Genomic DNA, 20,818 nt, shown 5'->3' on the forward strand with positions numbered 1-20,818 from the left:
CCAACTATATTTATTTTATCTCAGTTTCCCTCCTTCTCATTAGTTTTATCCCCATTATTCTACGTGTCACTATTTTATACAATGACGGACTAATAATAATAATAATAATTAATAACTGATTAATCATCTAACTCTTTAAATGGTGTGTAAGATCGTGTGTGAAGTTGTTAATGTTGTATTTAGTTTTCATTTGTAGTGTGTGTGTGTGTGTGTGTGTGTGTGTGTGTGTGTGTGTGTGTGTTTACGTTTGACCTGTTTGTGATTTAATTTGTAATAAAATATTTCTGTTACGTGGTGTTTGACTCCATATCCTGTACTGTTGATCACTGACTCTATCTCGAGGGCCCACAACAGCTTCTCTGACTGGCACTTGGGTTGAGATAATTTCTTGTAAGTGGCCATAAAGACAAAACAAAAAAGTGGTCTCTGTGTGGCCGGTAAAAAAATAAGCCTTCGGAATGGTTAAAAAAAAAACAAACACGAAAGGCTCTCTGTGTGGCTCTAACCGTATAATAAGATTTCTGAGTGGCCAATAACCAAATGTAAAATCTTTTGAGTGGCCAATAACCAAATAAAAGTATTCTGAGTGGCTAATAACCAAATAAAATTTCTTCTGAGCGGACAATAACCAAACAAAAAGTCTTCTGAGTGGCCATAAACCAAATACAAGTCTTCTGAGTGGCCAATAACCAAATAAAAAGGTTCCTGAGTGGCTAATAACCAAATAATAAATCTTCTGAGTGGTCAATAACCAAATAAATTCTTCTGGGTGGTCAATAACCAAATAAAAAGCTCTCCGAGTGGTCAATAACCAAATAAAAAGCTCTCTGAGTGGCCAATAACCGAATAAACGTCTTCTGAGTGGCCAATAACCAAATAAAAAGGTTTCTGAGTGGCTAATAACCAAATAATAAATCTTCTGAGTGGTCAATAACCAAATAAATTCTTCTGGGTGGTCAATAACCAAATAAAAAGCTCTCCAAGTGGTCAATAACCAAATAAAAAGCTCTCTGAGTGGCCAATAACCGAATAAACGTCTTCTGAGTGGCCAATAACCAAATAAAAATGTTTCAGAGTGGTCAATAACCAAATAAAAAGCTCTGATTGGACAATAACCAAATAAAAAGCTCTGAGTGGCAAATAACCAAATAAAAAGCTCTCTGAGTGGCCAATAACCAAATAAAGTCTTCTGATTAGCCAATAACCAAATAAAAAGCTCTCTGATTGGCCAATAACCAAATAAAACGCTCTCTGGATGGCCAAAAACCAAATAAAAAGCTTTCTGAGTGGCCAATAACCAAATGAAAAATCTTTTTAATGGGCCAATAACCAAATAAAGTCTTCTGAGTGGTCAATAACCAAATAAAAAGCTCTCTGAGTTGCCAGTGACCAAATAAAGTCTTCTGGGTGGCCAATAACCAATTAAAAAGAAGTCTGAGTGGCTAATGACTCAATAAAAAGTCTTCTGAGTGGCCAGCAAATACGATTTTTTTTACTCTACAGGTGAACAAGAAATTCTCTGTAAGTGGGGCACTTACAATGTACGTTTATCTTAGATTGAACGGGTACTCAGCTTGTAATTAATGAAACAATGAACGCAGTAACAACAATAATGATGATGATGATAATAATAATGATGAATATAGTGATAGTGGTGATAATGAAGCCAGGGAAATTGATGGTGATGATGATGATGATGATAAGGAAATGGATGAAAATGAAGATAATGAAAATGATGATGATGATGAATGATGATTATAGCAGTAAAATGAAGGAAGAAACAAGAAGGCTTAATGTACACCAAACATTGCCTTGATATAATGACACACACACACACACACACACACACACTCCATTGCCAAAAACAAATCATCTGTCTCTGTCTGTCTGTCTGTCTGTCTGCCTGCCTGTCTGCCTGTCTGTCTTTCACCATGAAACTCACACTTGCCGACCAAACTGCAAACAATAAGTGACAAACAACAAATTCATCCAGCTTAATAAGTCTTCGCCTGGCAACACTGACGGACTGAGTTGACTGACTGGAGGAGGAAGCTGGTTGGCTGGTGACATACGGCGAAAAATGATGATTGGTTGGTTTGTATTAACTGAAGAAATGTGATTGGTTGGCAAGTAACAGATGGAGTTAGGCTACTGGTTGGGAATTGGCCCAGTAAGATATCTTTTACATCTTGAGTACGATGCCAACCTTCTGAGTACAATGAATGAGGCTAATGACTAAGATTACTTACCTCTTAGAGTACGATGACTCAACCCACAGTATAGTGTTTAAACCCCTTAAATACGATGATCTATTCCTTTGAGGACGATGCTAGAGGAAAGAAGAGGTTAAGTAATCGTCCTCATGAGGTAAAAGATATCTTATTCACGAGGCTAAGTAATCGTACTCAAAGGGTTGTTAAAAACGTTAGCCACTGAAGCACCTAAATACAGTACACATATTACTACAACACAAACACAAAATACTCTCTAGTAATGTCAGAAATAATCACTGAGTATTGACAACCGTGTGTGTGTGTGTGTGGTACTCGTGCAGAAACGCTTAAAACAATAACTACATAATCAAGACCACACTGTCAACATTAATCATCTGTTCAAATAATCTGATGCTTAAGTATAATATAGAAAATAAATAACAGAAGTAAGGTCTATAATCGCTGTAAAAACAATAAGTAAATAACCATTTTTTGTACGTGGAAACTGGTGTGAGCGGCACATTCATATCAACAACTGTTTATATTTTGAAGTCAGTTTCCCGCGTCTAATGTGCAACAAAGTCTTGCTGTTAACTCTCTCTCGTAATTCTAATTTATTCTGTTTAGCGGTATTGCAGACTATCCTCTTGTTACTTCAATATATCTAAATGTTTGGAGCTACAGTACCTTCGGATCAAACTATTACTCTATGTACCGTATGGTATTTGGAATATACCTGTATTCTGTTTCTTCAATATAAGGCGCTCGAAACTATTTACACGCGAGGAAGTCTAGTGAGCTGCGGCAGCCTGTAGGTCAAGTACTGCCAGGCGTCACCCACTAGGCTAGGAGTGACCATTTCTCGTTGTTAAGAGAGCTGGGAGTGCTATAGTATCATCAAGGGGACCGTTATATAGATAGTGTTGACACGGCTACATGAAGATACGACCGTTGTATAGTTAAAGCAGGAAGCCGCCTCCGAGGTGAGCATGCCGAGTCAATTGTGCTGTACTGGTAACATTACAGCTGAAACGCTTTACAATAGTTACTACTGGGACTATTAGGTTATTAGTACTGAGACTACTAGTTTACAAATATTAGGGCTACTAGTACTGGGACGACTATACTCACAACACCGAAACCATTATGCAGTTAATAGAACATAGAGGTTAATACAGTTGTAGGTGAAGTGGGCCCCTAACCATCAGGATTGGGGCCCATTAGAACTTGGGCCCTAATTCTAAGGTTTAAGTTAGGTTAGATGGGACTGGGATCCAATATTTCTGGTTCGACTAAACTGAAATAGGTTAGATTTAGGTAAGTTAGGTTTGGTTAAGATAGGTTAGGTTAAGTTTGGTTAGGTTACTTTACCTTAGATTAAGTTAGGTTATTATGTTAAGTTCGGTTAGGCTAAGTTACGTTAGGTTTTTACCTACGTTAGGTTAGTTAGGGACTGTTAAGACTGAAGCGCATTCGACTAGTAACCGATCAGTACTATCTTTTAACCTTGGAGCCACTCTGCGTCCCATCTTCGCTACACAGTCAGTCACTCGTGACCTCCACCTCTGGGAGCGGTGCGGTAAACAAACGACGTGGTTGTGGTGGTCTGTGGTGGAGGCGACAACCCCAGGCCCTAGTAGACTGTTGAGTGGTATAGGTTTCTGTTGTCAGGTGACCCTATGGCCACTCCTACCTCAAACGACCGTAAGTTAACTTGAGCCGAATTTCGTGAAGCTCTCTGTTTTTCGTGGAAATACAGCTGTTGCAGCTGCCTTTGAAAGCCCAAAGTTTATTTCAAAGCCCATGAAATCATAGTGCACTAGTAGGTGTAAAGGATTTTTCTGGTGGTGGTGGACGTTGCCAGTTTTTTTCAGAAAACTGGTGGCACTGGTCGGCCACCTCACCAGGCCGAGAACACCATATGCAAATGACGTGGTAAAAACAGCCAAAATGGGGACGTACACATCCCCTTTAAGAATAAAAGACTATCGGACTGTTGTTTTCAGGTAAGCCTGAACATGAAAATGTATGCGAGGTAATTTTTGACATACTGAAAATTAAACAAGAACAAATAGTTGGCTTTCAACTCTTAAGAAACAATAAAGTGGTGGTGAAATTTGGGGAAAACACTGTTTTTGAAAATTTTTGTGAAGAATATGAAGACAAAATTATAAGAATTCCTAACAGTGATGAGACTGTTAAAGTGATGAATTTCAGTAAAACCTTAACTTATGTATCAGTTAAAGATGCTCCCTTTGAAATGGGAAATGAAATTATGTTGAACATCATAAGTAAATATGGTAAAGTGGAAGGAGTGAGGCTGAACAAGTATACAACAGGACCAGCGGCCGGACTGTTGAAGGGAACAAGAACCTTCAAGGTCAATTTAAAGAACAACATTCCATCATCAGTAACAGTAGGTGGCCATAGTTTAACTTTCCTTTATGCTGGACAGAGGAAAACTTGTTATAAATGTGGACATGAAGGTCATTTGGCAATTGATTGTCACACCGAGGAAATAGATAAGGTGAACATTTTTAATGAGGAAAACTTTCCTGTGATACAACTTTCTGGTGAGATCCACAGCTCAAGGGCAGGTGTTAAAGAAGGAGTAGAAAGTGTCACAGTAAGTCAGGTTCCAGCAACAACCCGGCATGGGGTAGAAAGGGAAGAAGTGCCTGTTCAGACTATATCCCAGGATGCCGTAGATCCAGATGGTACCACACACCCAGATTGTTCAGAAAATGCAGCACAGGAAACCTCCAGTACATGTGAGGCCGAAATACATACAGAGAGGAATAATGTGGATCAAACTAAAGGTAAAATATCTTGTGAAAATATGGAATATGATAAAGCAGATGACACGGAAGCAACAAATATGACGGGGACAGTGTGAAGTGGCAAGAGGTGAAAAAATGGATAAAATGGAGGAAATTGTAGAGGCTACCTGTAATATGTCACCAAGCATAAACAAGTACGATGCAAACATGAAAGAACAGAACAAACCGGTGGAAAATTAATTAGAAATTAACGGCAGTGATGATGAAAATCAAGTAAAAGTGAAAACAGATGGTGATGTTTCAAAACAATCTGGAAAAAAGGATTGTACGAAGCAAAATAAAAACAATGAAAACCAAAGTAATTTGAGTGGTCAAGTGAATAGGCGGACAGAAAATGGATTAGAATGTGGGAAAGAAAGAAAAGATGATGGGGAAAAAATGGATCCAATTGGAAAAGATGATTCAAGGTGGGAAAAGGTTGAACATGAACAAAGCTGGACAGTACGAGCAGTTAGTGGTAGTAAGGTGATGTTAAGTAAGAGGGATGGAAAAGAAATAGCCAAAAAAGAGGCGAATAAAGGGAATGAAGAAGAAAAACGAGACGTAAAGAGGAAAAAAGTAAATAAATGATATTTTATTACATTATTATAACAATAATTAAGATGTATATAATGTGCAATATTAAATGTGAATGGTCTAAATAGTTTAGGTAAACAAATGCAACTATTATCCGTTGTTAAGTATTATAATATTGCCATTCTTATGATACAGGAACATGATGTTAAGGATCCAGGGAAATTATCTTGTCTAAATGATTACTTCGAAATTATTATAAACAGTACACATTTGTTAAAAGGAGGAACTGCACTATTAGTTAGAAAAAATTCCATTTTCAAAATACTTAACTATGAGATGGATGAGAATGGCCAAATTTTATATGTCAGAGTTTCTGTGTTAGACCATATAATTCCCATTATTAATATTTATGCCCCATCAGGGAATACAAGGAAAAGGGAGAGAGAAGAACTGTTTTCTAAGAATTTACTATATTATATCAGAAATAATATTGAAAATATAATAATTGGGGGAGACTTTAACTGTATTACCAGCATGAGAGATTGCAGCAATCATGACAACAAAGGGTTGGTATCCAAAGCCTTAACAACTCTTATAAAGGATATAAAACTTCAGGATGTTGCCATGATACAGAATTATCAACTTGAGTTTACATATGTTAGGGATAAATATGGGTCAAGAATTGATAGGCTTTATGTTAAGGGGCTTGAGAACAAAATAGTAAAATGTGATACAGTTCCAGTCAGTTTCTCAGACCATTCAAAGGTTCTGTCAAAAGTAAACATTAACAAAAATGTAAAAGTAGGTAGAGGTTTCTGGAAACTGAATTGTAGTATTTTAAACTCTGATGAGGTACAGGGAAACTTTGGAGTGTTTTGGAAACATGGTAGGGAGAAAATAAACAAATACCATTATATTTTACAGTGGTGGGAACAATGTGCTAAACCAGAATGTAAGAACTTTTTTATAAAAATATGTAAAAGAATGTCGCAAGAAAAATATGGGCTAATTAACTTATTTCAAAGTAGGTTAAAAGAACTTTATGAAGAAGCTAAATACTTTGATGTGAATTATGAAGAAATAAAGGCACTGAAAACCAGAATAAATGAATTAAGGAACAAAATTTGTGAAGGTGTTAAATTAAGATCCGGAATAAAAGACAGAATAGAAGGAGAAGAGGAATTAACTTTTTAATTTTTTTACTTTTATCCTCTTCGCCACTGATCGGCTTTTAGCCGCTTGGGCGATCGGTCACGACTCTTTTCCTTTATATTCTTCACCAAAAGGTCGGCTCGCTAGAAATCTCACGTCTCTGTCACGCACTGTTGGCAAATACTGGGCATGCACCGGCTCCTGAATGTACCTGAACCCGCTCCAGTGTTGGTCAAGTCTTCTCTTGAAAGAGCTCACACTCGGTGCCGTCACAACACTTTCTGGTAGATTGTTCCAAGTTTACAACCCTCACTCCGAAAAAGTTTGCCCTCACGGTTTTCCGGACTTGCGGCTTCTTCAATCTTGAGCTATGACCCCGGAAAAGTGAATCTTTAATAAAACCAGTAAAGGAGAAGGAAATATGGGAAGCAATTAATAGTCTCAACCTTGGTAGATCCCCAGGTAGTGATGGTCTACCTGCAGAGTTTTATAAACATATGTGGAAATTTATCAGGGTAGAGATCATGGAGGTTATTCAGTTTATCTTTAGCAATAAAGTATTAAGTGTGTCACAAAATGCTGGAATAATAAAGCTAGTGCCTAAAAAGGGGAATCTGAATTTAATTGAAAACTGGAGACCAATAACCCTTCTAAATGTAGATTATAAAATAGTTACAAAAACATTGGCAAGGAGAATTAAACCATTTTTACATTCAATATTGTCAAACGACCAATACTGTTGTATTAAAGGAAGGTCAATAATAGATTGTAATATCATGGTTAGGGATATAGTGCAACTTGTTAGCAGTGAGAACCAAAAATGTGCCATGATAAACTTAGATTGGTCAAAAGCATTTGACAGAGTTGATATAAAATTTGTATTTAGGGTAATGGAAAAATTAGGCATTAACAATGTTTATGTAGACTGGATTAAAATGTTGTATGGAAATTGTGAGAGTAAGGTTTTGGTTAATGGCATACAAAGTAAATCATTGAAAGATCAGTAAGACAAGGATGTCCTCTTTCTATGATTCTCTATATATTTTTCCAGGAAACTTTTAATTTATTAGTAAACAGCATTGCCAGAATAATTACCCCACAGTTACCAAACAACATAAAAATTCCCATACTGGGATATGCTGATGATTCTACAGTCTTTGTTGTCACAAACCAGTCCATAACTGAGGTTAGCAGAGAAATAGAAAGGTTTGAAGAAGCATCAGGAGCTATATTAAACAAAGATAAAACAAGTATTATGGGCTTGGGTGAGTGGAAGAAGAGATTTATGGCCTGTGCGGAGGATGAGATGAGCAGAATATTCCAGAATTTTAGGTACTATATATTATGAAGATTACGAACACACTGTTAATATGAATTGGAACAAAATCTTGAAAAATATCAGCATTACTGTGAATTGTTTATCAAACAGAAAATTATCCTTGTACCAAAAAGCAATTATTGTGAACTCAAAAGTTTTGTCCAATGTATGGTACCTATCCCATACATTTCCATTAAATAAAATGTACTCACAGAAAATTGAATCATGTATTTTTAAATACATATGGAGTGGTATGTACCAGCCAATTAAAAGACAATCTGTATTTACCTGTCAAACAAGGTGGTATTGGAGTAGTTAATGTGTTTTGTAAAGCAGCTGCTATATTATGTACAACTTTCATAAACATTGCTTCAGACCATGAAAGGAGGAAATCTTTAACACCATATTATGCAAGTATAAGGACCAGCTATCTATTAGTAATGAAACCTACTGATAATGTTTCCTACTTGTCTCCACCTTATTATAGTAATGCAATCAATACCCTAAGAAGGTTAGCAAGGCATCATAACTTTCCCAATGTCAAGAATAAAGATGTATACAATATGTTAATATGGACAAAACCTGCAGTTGAAGAAAAGTAACTGCCGTTTAAATGACCTTTTATTTGGGAAAATATTACTTGTAAATATATGGATCCTCACCAGAGGCTTCACATATAGGTATATTAATGAAACTCTACCAACAAATCAGAGACTAAAAATGTTAAACATAAAACAAGATGATAGTTGTGTAAGATGTGGTGAGGTAGAATATCCATTACATGTATTTTACTTCTGTTTCCATAACAAAGAGATAATTAAATGGTTTAAAAATCTCCTGAATACAGTCTGCAATGTCAATAGCAAAGTATTTCTATATTTCTTAATGTTTAATATTAACTAGTGATAAGGAAGAGAATACAATGATCATGCTAATGTCAGATTATATTTACTGTGTGTGGTTAAGTAGGAAAGAAAATTATAATGTTAAGGAGACTATAGCCTTTATTAAAGGCAGGATATATTATAATAAATGGATGATCAAGAGTATTTTAAAAGAAAAGTCATCCAAATATTTCACTTACAAATATGTTAATATGTAATATTTATGTATACAGAATATGTAAGTTGTAAAGATAGGTTAGGTTAAGTTTGGTTAGGTTAGGTTAGGTTATTACGTTAAGTTCGGTTAGGCTAAGTTACATTAGGTTTTTATCTACGTTAGGTTACTTAGGGACTGTTAAGACTGAAGCGCATTCGACTAGTAACCGATCAGTACTATCTTTTAACCTTGGAGCCACTCTGCGTCCCATCTTCGCTACACAGTCAGTCACTCGTTGTGACCTCCACCTCTGGGAGCGGTGCGGTAAACAAACGACGTGGTTGTGGTGGTCGGTGGTGGAGGCGACAACCCCAGGCCCTAGTAGACTGTTGAGTGGTATAGGTTTCTGTTGTCAGGTGACCCTATAGCCACTCCTACCTCAAACGACCGTCAAACTGAGTATGGGGCTTCGAAATGCTTAATATAGCAGACATATTGGATATACTGGATTCTCAAACGTTCATAATTACAACATGATGTAATTATTGTATTAAGTTTTGGTTTGTTACAAATTCATTGACATAAAGAAAAGTACACACGATGATTTAACGATAAAACTTTATATTATTCCTATATAAAGCACGAAAGATAACATATTCGCTATATTGTGGTATACCTTTAACACAACTCTTGTATAGTGGCTACCAGAATTCAGATAAGAAACTGGCTTGAACATTACTAATCCCTGGACTTGAAACCTAAAATAACTAACTCCTAACATATATCTACGTGTAATCTAGGACAAGTTGACCCTAATCTAACCTATCCCTAACCTAACTTACCCTGAACCTATCCCAAGCTAACCTAACCCCAACCTTGCTCATATCTAGCCTATCCCAAATAAACCTATCTTAATAATTCGCAGTTTTAGCATAAAGTCCAGGACCAGGAATTCACCGCCTGAAAGCTTAGTTTCTCTTCGAAGCCAAACACTGCTAAAACAGAAAGCAACATATACTAGGCTGGTCACGTTAGCACAACTCACTTAACACACGTTGAAACACCAAGGTGCCAAACAGCCTGAAACCGGTTATTCAGTTTTCTTTCAACAGTAAGGTTCGTGTCTCGTGAGGAATAAGCGAGTGTAAAGACAGTTCTTTTATAACCCGAGTATTGATAAAAATTAAACATCCTGCTTGGCTCTCACTGTCATTTTTCTTCCTTTATCCTTTTCAATAACTTCATTAGCTTTACTCAAAACATGAAATTAGGTTTAATTCATACGTAAAGATAATTATCACAAGTGTTAATCCAAACAATCTTACCCTAACTCTATCGTAATCTAAATTTCGTTGCTGTTGACTAAGAGGAAATGTGACAGTGACAGGCTGACAGCCTTACACTCTTTTAAAAATGAAGAACCGAAGTCAAGTTTTTCAACATGGAAAAACGCCTAACATCACCAAATATTTTTGGACTTCGTGGGTATTTTGCCGCAGATTATGGGATATGTCAAAGGGAAAATATGGCCACGAATGCAGACATAAACACAAATATAAATGGCACCGTACTAAGTATTATTATCACGTGAATTCTAACATTATTTTTAAAAACTATTTCTACTGATACTTACCACGAAATTCACGAATGCTGATGCTTATCCACTTGTGAAGTGGAGTGGGAAGGTTATTGGCCTCACTTCTTCATTTTTCTCTTTTTGTCACGCCAAACCAACTCTACACACTCCCGTCAGTATCCACACACCACTGGCTGATTATCACTACCTAAGGAATTCATTATTCACGAATATTAAGTTCAAAATACCTCGGCGCAGAGCTGACTTGCTACCACACTAGATACAATAAACACTAAACCACTTGACGACAAGGATAATATAAGGATAGTTCACCAAGCCTAGTGAGCTCCGTGTGCCCGCGTCTGCTCCAGCGTGTCAACAAGTTTAACAGATTTCCCAGAGATAAGAAAACTTGTGATAAATGGATAAATGGCTGCAAGCACTCTGATAAAATAAACACCAAATTTGCCCGTGTGTGTCACTTCAAAGAAAGTGATTACGGACTTGAGTACAGTGTAAAGAAAGTGGAATTAAAAGTGTCAAGAAAAAGTAAACCACTGTATCCATGGGCTGTACCAACCCTACAACTTCCAATGGCAAAATCCGACTGTAGGTATGTATTGTATTGTAAATGTCCAGGCATTCTAGTCCTTGCTATATAAAATCAGGAAATATGTTGTCTTGTCTGATTCGTACTAGGCTAGCTGAGAACTTGTTTGAAGAGAGTTCATATTTATTTTGTATCTCCTTAGTTCTGGAATGTCTGTTGATATCAAGGTATCTACAGGAAGGTGAGACATCCCTCTTGCTATATGTGGTCCAAAAAAACTCTGAAAATATTTAATAGTCTTGAAAAAAGTAAAGTTAAGTACTGTACGTGGGTTTCAGGTGTCAACACCGCGCTTGTTTCAAGACACGAGGGAAGATTTCTTGTAATTTCTTAAGCAATAATCCAGTGTTTGTAAATATAAGAAAAACCAGTTTCAGGTGTCAACACCGCGGAGCATTCTCTAAAAAGGAAACAATCAAACGTCAACCAAGGCAAGGCCGTCACCATCCGTGCTGCCCCAACTCAACAGGTGACTTGCGTCACTAGCGTGACGTCATTGTATGGGGCGGAGCGAAAGTTTATGACGTAACAGCAGTTTGTCCTTACTGTTTACAGTTCTTGGTTGACAGAGGTTCACACTGAAATGGACCGAGGAGCATTTAGCAAGGACCTTTAACCCTCCCTGATCCATTGAAACAAGGACTGAGACTATAAGAGGAAAGCTCAGTCAATGTTATTGTTTTTATTCTCCTCAATGGTGACGTCGCCAGGCGGTTGGACGATAAAACACATGAAGACCATTGCGCCCTGCATGATATCGTGTGATAACACCAGATTATTAAATAAAAGGAATTTATATAAAATCAGTAGGTTATCGAATTTAGATATCTAGGGATAATTTCTCAAAGCAACACAGCAATTATTTGGCAGTAAAAGATAATTATTTGCTTACTTATAAATATGTTTTTGAATGTAGATTTTCCTGGTGATTCCAAAAATATATATTTTTATAAATTATTTTTTAAAAAGACATTATTTTTATTAGGTTAGGTTGAATAATATTTTTTGAATTAGCAGAAAAAACATTGATATATATATATATATATATATATATATATATATATATATATATATATATATATATATATATATATATATATATATTATATATATATATGCTGATAACCACAAGGAAAGAAGAAAACACGAAGTTCCCAAGCGCTTTCGTGTAATTCACATCTTCAGGGGTGAATATATATATATATATATATATATATATATATATATATACTGTATTTATTGGACACGGTACTGTACATGAAACCGAAAAAATCCCACCATTTAATATGAAAACAAAATGTCGCACACAGTTAACAAAAGAACTTTATTGTATTTTTTGAGCTACAATCTTAATAGCTATATAAAGAACATGACAGCATTAACAGTTGGTAACAGAGTTGGCAGTGACACCACTTGTCCACATCTTTTATTGTGCTCTCTAGTTTATTGATGACCAACATGATTAAAGAAAAAGGGTACTGTACTGCACTGTACTGTACTGCACTGCACTGTACTGTACTGCACTGTACTGTACTGCACTGTACTGTACTGTACTGTAAAGCTTCAAACCTACACAACTATCATGTATTGGTGGAAATTTAAGAATCAAGGTCTTAAGATGAGGCTCCAAGAGTGGAAAAGGTTTGAAGATCAGGCTATTCATTCAGTTAAATTGTCATAAACTTAAACTATGCAGGTACTGTATATATGTATGCAGGTATACAGTTCAGCATGGGTATGCTGCATGGCCTATTGTTTAGACTAAAAAGTTTCCAGTGGTTGCACCTTACCGATTCTTAACCGTTTGGTTTTTCACGAAACGACACAAAATTGCCAATTCACTTTCAGTCACACAATTTCTTCATTCTTGCTACATATACTTGTGTTTTGCTTTTTCCCAGAGATAGTAGGTGGTTGAGGGACTGTACTGTATTGTACCAACAACATTCTATGACTGTACCACCAACACTCCATCACTGTACCACCAACACTCCATCACTGTACCACCAACACTCCATCACTGTACCACCAACACTCCATCACTGTACCACCAACACTCCATCACTGTACCACCAACACTCCATCATTGTACCACCAACACTCCATCACTGTACCACCAACACTCCATCACTGTACCATCCATCATTGTACCACCAACACTCCATCACTGTACCACCAACACTTCATCACTGTACCACCAACACTCCATCACTGTACACTCCACTGTACCACCAACACTCCATCACTGTACCACCAACACTCCATCATTGTACCACCAACACTCCATCACTGTACCACCAACACTCCATCACTGTACCACCAACACTCCATCACTGTACCACAACACTCCATCACTGTACCACCAACACCCATCATTGTACCACCAACACTCCATCACTGTACCACCAACACCCATCATTGTACCACCAACACCCATCACTGTACCACCAACACCCATCATTGTACCACCAACACCCATCACTGTACCACCAACACTCCATCACTGTACCACCAACACTCCATCATTGTACCACCAACACTCCATCATTGTCATTGTACCACCAACACTCCATCACTGTACCACCAACACTCCATCACTGTACCACCAACACTCCCATCACTGTACCACCAACACTCCATCACTGTACCACCAACACTCCATCACTGTACCACCAACACTCCATCACTGTACCACCAACACTCCATCATTGTACCACCAACACTCCATCACTGTACCACCAACACCCATCTTGTCCACCAACACTCCATCCACCAACACTCCATCACTGTACCACCAACACTCCATCATTGTACCACCAACACTCCATCACTGTACCACCAACACCCATCTTTGTACCACCAACACCCCACTGTACCACCAACACTCCATCATTGTACCACCAACACTCCATCATTGTACCACCAACACCCATCATTGTACCACCAACACTCCATCATTGTACCACCAACACTCCATCATTGTACCACCAACACCCTTCATTGTACCACCAACACTCCATCATTGTACCACCAACACCCATCATTGTACCACCAACACTCCATCATTGTACCACCAACACTCCATCATTGTACCACCAACACCCTTCATTGTACCCAAAGTATAAAGATATAAGTGTATCTTTAAACCTTAATTGTACCATTGTAAGTAAGTAATTTAAGAAAGTTGTTCTTATATGACACAAATTACCTGGAATGGGCCGCATAATCAACAAATCTCTGATAATCATAAGAGAATACAGTGTGGTTACTCTACAAAATGGAATCCTCTTATTAGATTGCGACAGTTTACTTAGATTTAACACTTAACATATAATTCTATTCACATTACTAATCATGTAGACCAAAATCTAAAAATAATAGGAAATAATAGTACTCACACATTGGTATAGGTTAATAATAACACTAACCTTGTTTATAGCATATTCTTTCTCATGATGTTAGTATTCTGTAACATACTGTATATTTGTGTTAGTATCCCTTACCCATTCAACGTTTTCTCTGACGGTGAGACACAGCAGAGACCATGCTTTCTTTCATATTTTGTACACCTAATAATTTAACTTGTGTGTGTGTGTGTTTGTGTACAATGGCGGATGCAGGGGGGTCCTATGGGTCCGGACCCCATTTTTCATTAGAAAATTTCGATACTTTTCTTTAATGTAGTATTGCACTCAGGCGTTTGTGTACAGTAAAACGTAATTATTGACATCAGAATATCTCCTAATATCAAGTACACATGGCTTCAAAGTGGTCTTAAAATACCCATGATATTGGTCAGATTAAAAAAAATGGAGGGCTTGCAGCCCCCTTCCCCCCCAGCTGGGTGGGCTCGCAGCGCTCCCCATGTTCCCCACCCACAACTTTGGATATTCCTGGATCCGCCCCCGGTCTGTGTATGTAATAATAATAATAATAATAATAATAATAATAATAATAATGATAATAATAATAATAATAATAATTAACGGTTTATTGAAAAAGCATGGCAAGCGGAAGGCTGAAAATAAACAGGTACATAATTAGGGAATGGGTCTCTTGATTGACAAATAATATAAAACATAAGTGATACAAATATGATATGTAATAACAAGGTGGGAGAAGATTATACTGCAGGGCATTTCAACATAGTGACAGTGCAAAAAGGTAACATTGACTGGGAGTGAACACACTGGTTGATTACGAGTTATTGATAACTTTTACAGTGGTTGGGATTGGGCTGTTCTTATAGCGATCAGTACGTGGTCGTATGGGCTGGACATGTGTGTGTGTGTGAAAGCTCAGTTTGCATAAACCGGAATTCCATGGTCCGACTTACAGGCCAAAGTGACCGTGTGTTGGGCCATAAGGGGAAAGGATAAGGTGACAGATTTAAAACAATATTTAATAACAATATTATTTTCTTATAAACTCACATGAAATGTAGTACAGGTAACAAAATAATTAGTGTTAATTTTTGTTTATTAGGGGATGCACTACACCCCATTGAGGTATCTCGGTACAGACTGATCTAAACGCACACTAGACCTACTCCATAATTCAAGCAACAGTCTAAGGGTGAACGCCAGGTTACTCATCCTAAGACGTTACATCAACTCTACGTGAGCAATTGTTCAGGTATTATTGTCAGTGAGAGCAGCGTTGACCCACAACGCGTCTACACTGACCACTACATCTTACTACACTGACGGCACGTTAGAGCTCTGGGGGGTTTTGTCTGAGTAGATCCATATTAGACCACGAGTAGATCAAGGTCACGTGAGGACAGACTAAACCATCCAGAACTAAAACATTTATGTCCTATTTCTCTTACACATCTTATAGTCCCATGAGACCGTTCCTGCACCTCAAAAAGTCTTGAAGATAAATACACACTTTCCTTAACTGAGTCTTCACATGGAATATTAAGAAGATTTTTTGCAGTATTCAGAAGTTGGGTATAAATGGGAAAAAAGGTTTAATACATAAACTTTAGACTAACAAAACCTAACGAAGCTCACATACAAACATATGTTTAAATACATAATATCTTTGATAGTTTCCTAAGAGGGTAAAGATAAGAAAGGCAATTTTAGTCTTATCGCACTTGCACGTTCTCCTGGACTTCCTTGGAGACTTGGCTGGCGTCAGGAGCCGCCTGGTGAGGGGGTCGTGGCCGCTGGGTCTTTTCCAGAATAGAGAAGACCCCCATCAACTGTTGGGCGGAGGCAGGACAGCTGCTGTACAAGGTGGAGCAAGACTGGTCCGCACCGGTCGACGTTTTTCCTAGCCAGGCAGCTCGGTCGTAGGTGCCCTTATGGGTCCGCAGGGCCTCGGAGGTTGGGGCGTCGGTCGCGGTGCTGTTGACGCAGTGGGAATAACGTTAATTGAAGATCTGTATATCTGACACTCAAAACTAATCTAATCTAAATAAAACCGAAACTTCACTACGATCTATGACCAAACATTCAAGTGTAAGCTGGTCCCCTGATAAGCAGTGTGTCCGGCACTGCACTCGAGCACCTTCACTTCCCAACTGTAAAGTCACGTGCCCAATTACATCTGAGTGTCCTGGGCACGAAGCAGCGACCCTTAGGTCAGGAGACGAGTACTACACCACCGTACATCAGCGCGGCTATAAATGTTTTGTCATAAGTTCACTCACGCAGTAAATCCTTTGTGTCGATGAACAGCATTGAAGATACGAAGTTGTTTCAACAAGAATTGTAGTCTAAATGAACTACAATTTCAGACTTCTAAAGTAATTAAGATCTAGAACAAATTAGAAGTACTCAGATTACATTATATGCAGTACATGAGAGATATCCTGGATTTATAGAAAACTGCAAGTTCTCAGTTCTCTGGCCTTATGGAGTCACACACTTTAATAATACGAGTGGGTATGTAGTGCCATCTGCTACACCAGTCTCACATGTAGATACACAGAGGTACAACTAATACATAAAGTAATTCTAAATAAAACCCAGTAAAGACATAAGATATTGGGGATGACACACACCTGAAAGCAACCATAATGAGCTGCTCGTCCGGGGTGAGGTGGTTGTAGGGGGCGGCGGAAAGCTCACACACAGTCCTCAGCACACAGCCGTCCTCGTCCAAGTCACCAATCATATCGAAATATTCCTCCTCATCTGAGCCAATCAAAATCTTCTCCTGTGAATGATATTTTTACTTCACTAAAACACTTTATAAATGAAGGAATATAAATACTAATGAATCATGGGAAAAAAAAAAGCTTTATCACAGATGGCTATTGTTAGAAGTGTGTTTATAGAAGGACATAATATTTTAGTCATTGATAATTCCACAAACTCACTTTTTTTCTTCGTCTTATTGGATGACAAGAGTGGTAACTTTCACACCCATAGTACACGATCCTTCCCTGAGTCACGTCATAGAGTACACGATCCTTTCCTGAGTCACGTCATAGAGTACACGATCCTTCCCTGAGTCACGTCAAAGAGTACACGATCCTTCCCTGAGTCACGTTAAAGAGTACACGATCCTTCCCTGAGTCACGTTAAAGAGTACACGATCCTTCCCTGAGTCACGTCATAGAGTACACGATCCTTCCCTGAGTCACGTCAAAAAGCTTTATCTTATGGGTCCGCAGGGCCTCGGAGGTTGGGGCGTCGGTCGCGGTGCTGTTGACGCAGTGGGAATAACGTTAATTGAAGATCTGTATATCTGACACTCAAAACTAATCTAATCTAAATAAAACCGAAACTTCACTACGATCTATGACCAAACATTCAAGTGTAAGCTGGTCCCCTGATAAGCAGTGTGTCCGGCACTGCACTCGAGCACCTTCACTTCCCAACTGTAAAGTCACGTGCCCAATTACATCTGAGTGTCCTGGGCACGAAGCAGCGACCCTTAGGTCAGGAGACGAGTACTACACCACCGTACATCAGCGCGGCTATAAATGTTTTGTCATAAGTTCACTCACGCAGTAAATCCTTTGTGTCGATGAACAGCATTGAAGATACGAAGTTGTTTCAACAAGAATTGTAGTCTAAATGAACTACAATTTCAGACTTCTAAAGTAATTAAGATCTAGAACAAATTAGAAGTACTCAGATTACATTATATGCAGTACATGAGAGATATCCTGGATTTATAGAAAACTGCAAGTTCTCAGTTCTCTGGCCTTATGGAGTCACACACTTTAATAATACGAGTGGGTATGTAGTGCCATCTGCTACACCAGTCTCACATGTAGATACACAGAGGTACAACTAATACATAAAGTAATTCTAAATAAAACCCAGTAAAGACATAAGATATTGGGGATGACACACACCTGAAAGCAACCATAATGAGCTGCTCGTCCGGGGTGAGGTGGTTGTAGGGGGCGGCGGAAAGCTCACACACAGTCCTCAGCACACAGCCGTCCTCGTCCAAGTCACCAATCATATCGAAATATTCCTCCTCATCTGAGCCAATCAAAACCTTCTCCTGTGAATGATATTTTTACTTCACTAAAACACTTTATAAATGAAGGAATATAAATACTAATGAATCATGGGAAAAAAAAAGCTTTATCACAGATGGCTATTGTTAGAAGTGTGTTTATAGAAGGACATAATATTTTAGTCATTGATAATTCCACAAACTCACTTTTTTTCTTCGTCTTATTGGATGACAAGAGTGGTAACTTTCACACCCATAGTACACGATCCTTCCCTGAGTCACGTTAAAGAGTACACGATCCTGAGTCACGTCATAGAGTACACGATCCTTCCCGTTCAAAGAGTACACGATCCTTCCCCACGTCATAGAGTCGATCCTTCCCGTCACGTCATAGAGTACACGATCCTTCCCTGAGTCACGTCATAGAGTACACGATCCTTCCCTGTCACGTCAAAGAGTACACGATCCTTCCCTGAGTCACGTCATAGAGGACACGATCTTCCCTGAGTCACGTTAAAGAGTACACGATCCTTCCCTGAGTCACGTCATAGAGTACACGATCCTTCCCTGAGTCACGTCATAGAGGACACGATCCTTCCCTAAGTCACGTCATAGAGTACACGATCCTTCCCTGAGTCACGTCATAGAGGACACGATCCTTCCCTAAGTCACGTCATAGAGTACACGATCCTTCCCTGAGTCACGTCATAGAGTACACGATCCTTCACAGAGTCCACCAGGTGAGCTTAGCGGCCACCTACCTGAGTGTCCCGCTTGACCCTGATGCGGTGGTCGTCGAAGTAGGAAGCAGGGACGATGTAGTAGCCTCCAGGGGCGCCCGCACCGGTGTAGTGGGCGGGGTTGTAGTAGGGTCCAGGGGCGCCCGCACCGGTGTAGTGGGCGGGGTTGTAGTAGGGTCCAGGGGCGCCCGCACCGGTGTAGTGGGCGGGGTTGTAGTAGGGTCCAGGGGCGCCCGCACCAGTGTAGAGGGCGGTGTTGTGGTGCTGCTCTTGGTCGTAACCGGAGTCGAGTAAATCGGTGACGCCCTCAGACTGCCCTGAACCTAGTACATTCTCTTTGAGCTTCGTCAACCCGACGTATTTGAGAACCTAGACAGAGAAACAAACATAAGGAGAAATAAGTAATGCATTCATGTTTATATCACCTCTGTCGTAATTTTTTTTCTTTTAATTTCGTATGATTTTCCCTTTACATTATTCATTGTATGAGTTATTGATGTATTTTGTGGTTTAATTTTGTATTTAACTTTTTCAGACACACTTGTGAGAGAGAGAGAGAGAGAGAGAAGACATGACTTGCCTTCAGCGCAGCCAGGCCGCCGAGGCTGGTGGCGAAGCTGAGGGTTCCTTCTGCTTCAGGTAAAGTTGTCACCCACGCCGCGGCACACACTAGCAACACTCCCACCCGCATCCTGTAGTCTGGTAAGAGAAGAAAGACGTTGTTTGTTTTAATACCTAGATAATACGACACACACACACACACAAAATACTCTTCCAAATTATTATTGTTTCATGTTTCACTGTCCACACTGTTCGAATTGGTTCTCCTCAACACTGTGTTTCTTTCGTATTAAATCACCCACTTAACTTACGTCTTGAAGAGAGGTGAGTGTGTAGATACCGCGAGAGTCAACACGAACTGAGGACAAGTAATGGCCCGTCAGCCCTTTATATATACCCTCCCTTGCACCACAACCAACCTGACTGAACCATGCACCCCTGAACGCACGCCCCCAACAGACGCATTAACGCACATAACCCATAAATACCCTTGTTGTCTCTTCCTCTCTGTCCTTCCACATGTTCATGGACTCTCGCCCTTTCACCTGAGCTTCCAACACGCAACAACTATGTGTCCCTTTTTCCAGTGAGGTTCCTAGAGGCTCTCACCCACCCACCTACCTGCCTGCCTGCCTGCCTGCCTGTACTTCTCTGGACCCGAGTGTCATAACCCCTCCAGGAATTCCTCGCTCATACATTCACTCAGAGAAGTTTTTTGATGGTGATAAAAACAGATTAATAGCTACAGTGAGGAAGTTTACAGAGAAGAAGTGTGATAGAAGTGATGAAAGAAGTGTGATAAAAGGGATGAAAGAAGTGT

The 20,818-nt window shown here is 39.0% G+C and overlaps 1 protein-coding gene across 2 annotated transcripts; it reads right to left on the minus strand.

Annotated features, from left to right (window-relative positions):
• Window positions 1-15,490: 15,490 nt before the first annotated feature.
• Window positions 15,491-20,400, minus strand: LOC121871048. Of its 2 annotated transcripts, none has more exons than XM_042373139.1 (5): window positions 20,310-20,400; window positions 20,018-20,136; window positions 19,459-19,806; window positions 17,283-17,437; window positions 15,491-16,623 (listed from the first exon to the last, which is right to left on the minus strand). In XM_042373139.1, exons 2-5 carry the CDS (start codon window positions 20,126-20,128, stop codon window positions 16,362-16,364), a joined length of 876 nt encoding a protein of 291 aa, XP_042229073.1. In that variant the 5' UTR covers window positions 20,129-20,136; window positions 20,310-20,400; the 3' UTR covers window positions 15,491-16,361. The 2 variants fall into 2 exon arrangements, with proteins under 2 accessions (XP_042229073.1, XP_042229082.1); XM_042373148.1 differs by lacking the exon at window positions 17,283-17,437 and adding an exon at window positions 18,588-18,742.
• Window positions 20,401-20,818: the final 418 nt, after the last annotated feature.

This window comes from Homarus americanus, unplaced genomic scaffold (genome assembly GCF_018991925.1).
Source record: "Homarus americanus isolate GMGI-L3 unplaced genomic scaffold, GMGI_Hamer_2.0 scaffold32583, whole genome shotgun sequence".
Lineage (NCBI taxonomy): Eukaryota > Metazoa > Arthropoda > Malacostraca > Decapoda > Nephropidae > Homarus > Homarus americanus.

What these genes read in the sequence shown, in the direction of transcription:
- LOC121871048 (XM_042373139.1), bottom strand. Translation starts at nt 20,128, where the DNA reads ATGCGGGTGGGAGTGTTGCTAGTGTGTGCCGCGGCGTGGGTGACAACT. An exon ending in GCGGCCTGGCTGCGCTGAAG is followed by an intron (nt 19,807 to 20,017) that starts GCAAGTCATGTC and finishes TTCTCTGTCTAG; the next exon opens with GTTCTCAAATACGTCGGGTT. An exon ending in CTCATTATGGTTGCTTTCAG is followed by an intron (nt 16,624 to 17,282) that starts GTGTGTGTCATC and finishes CTGCGTCAACAG; the next exon opens with CACCGCGACCGACGCCCCAA.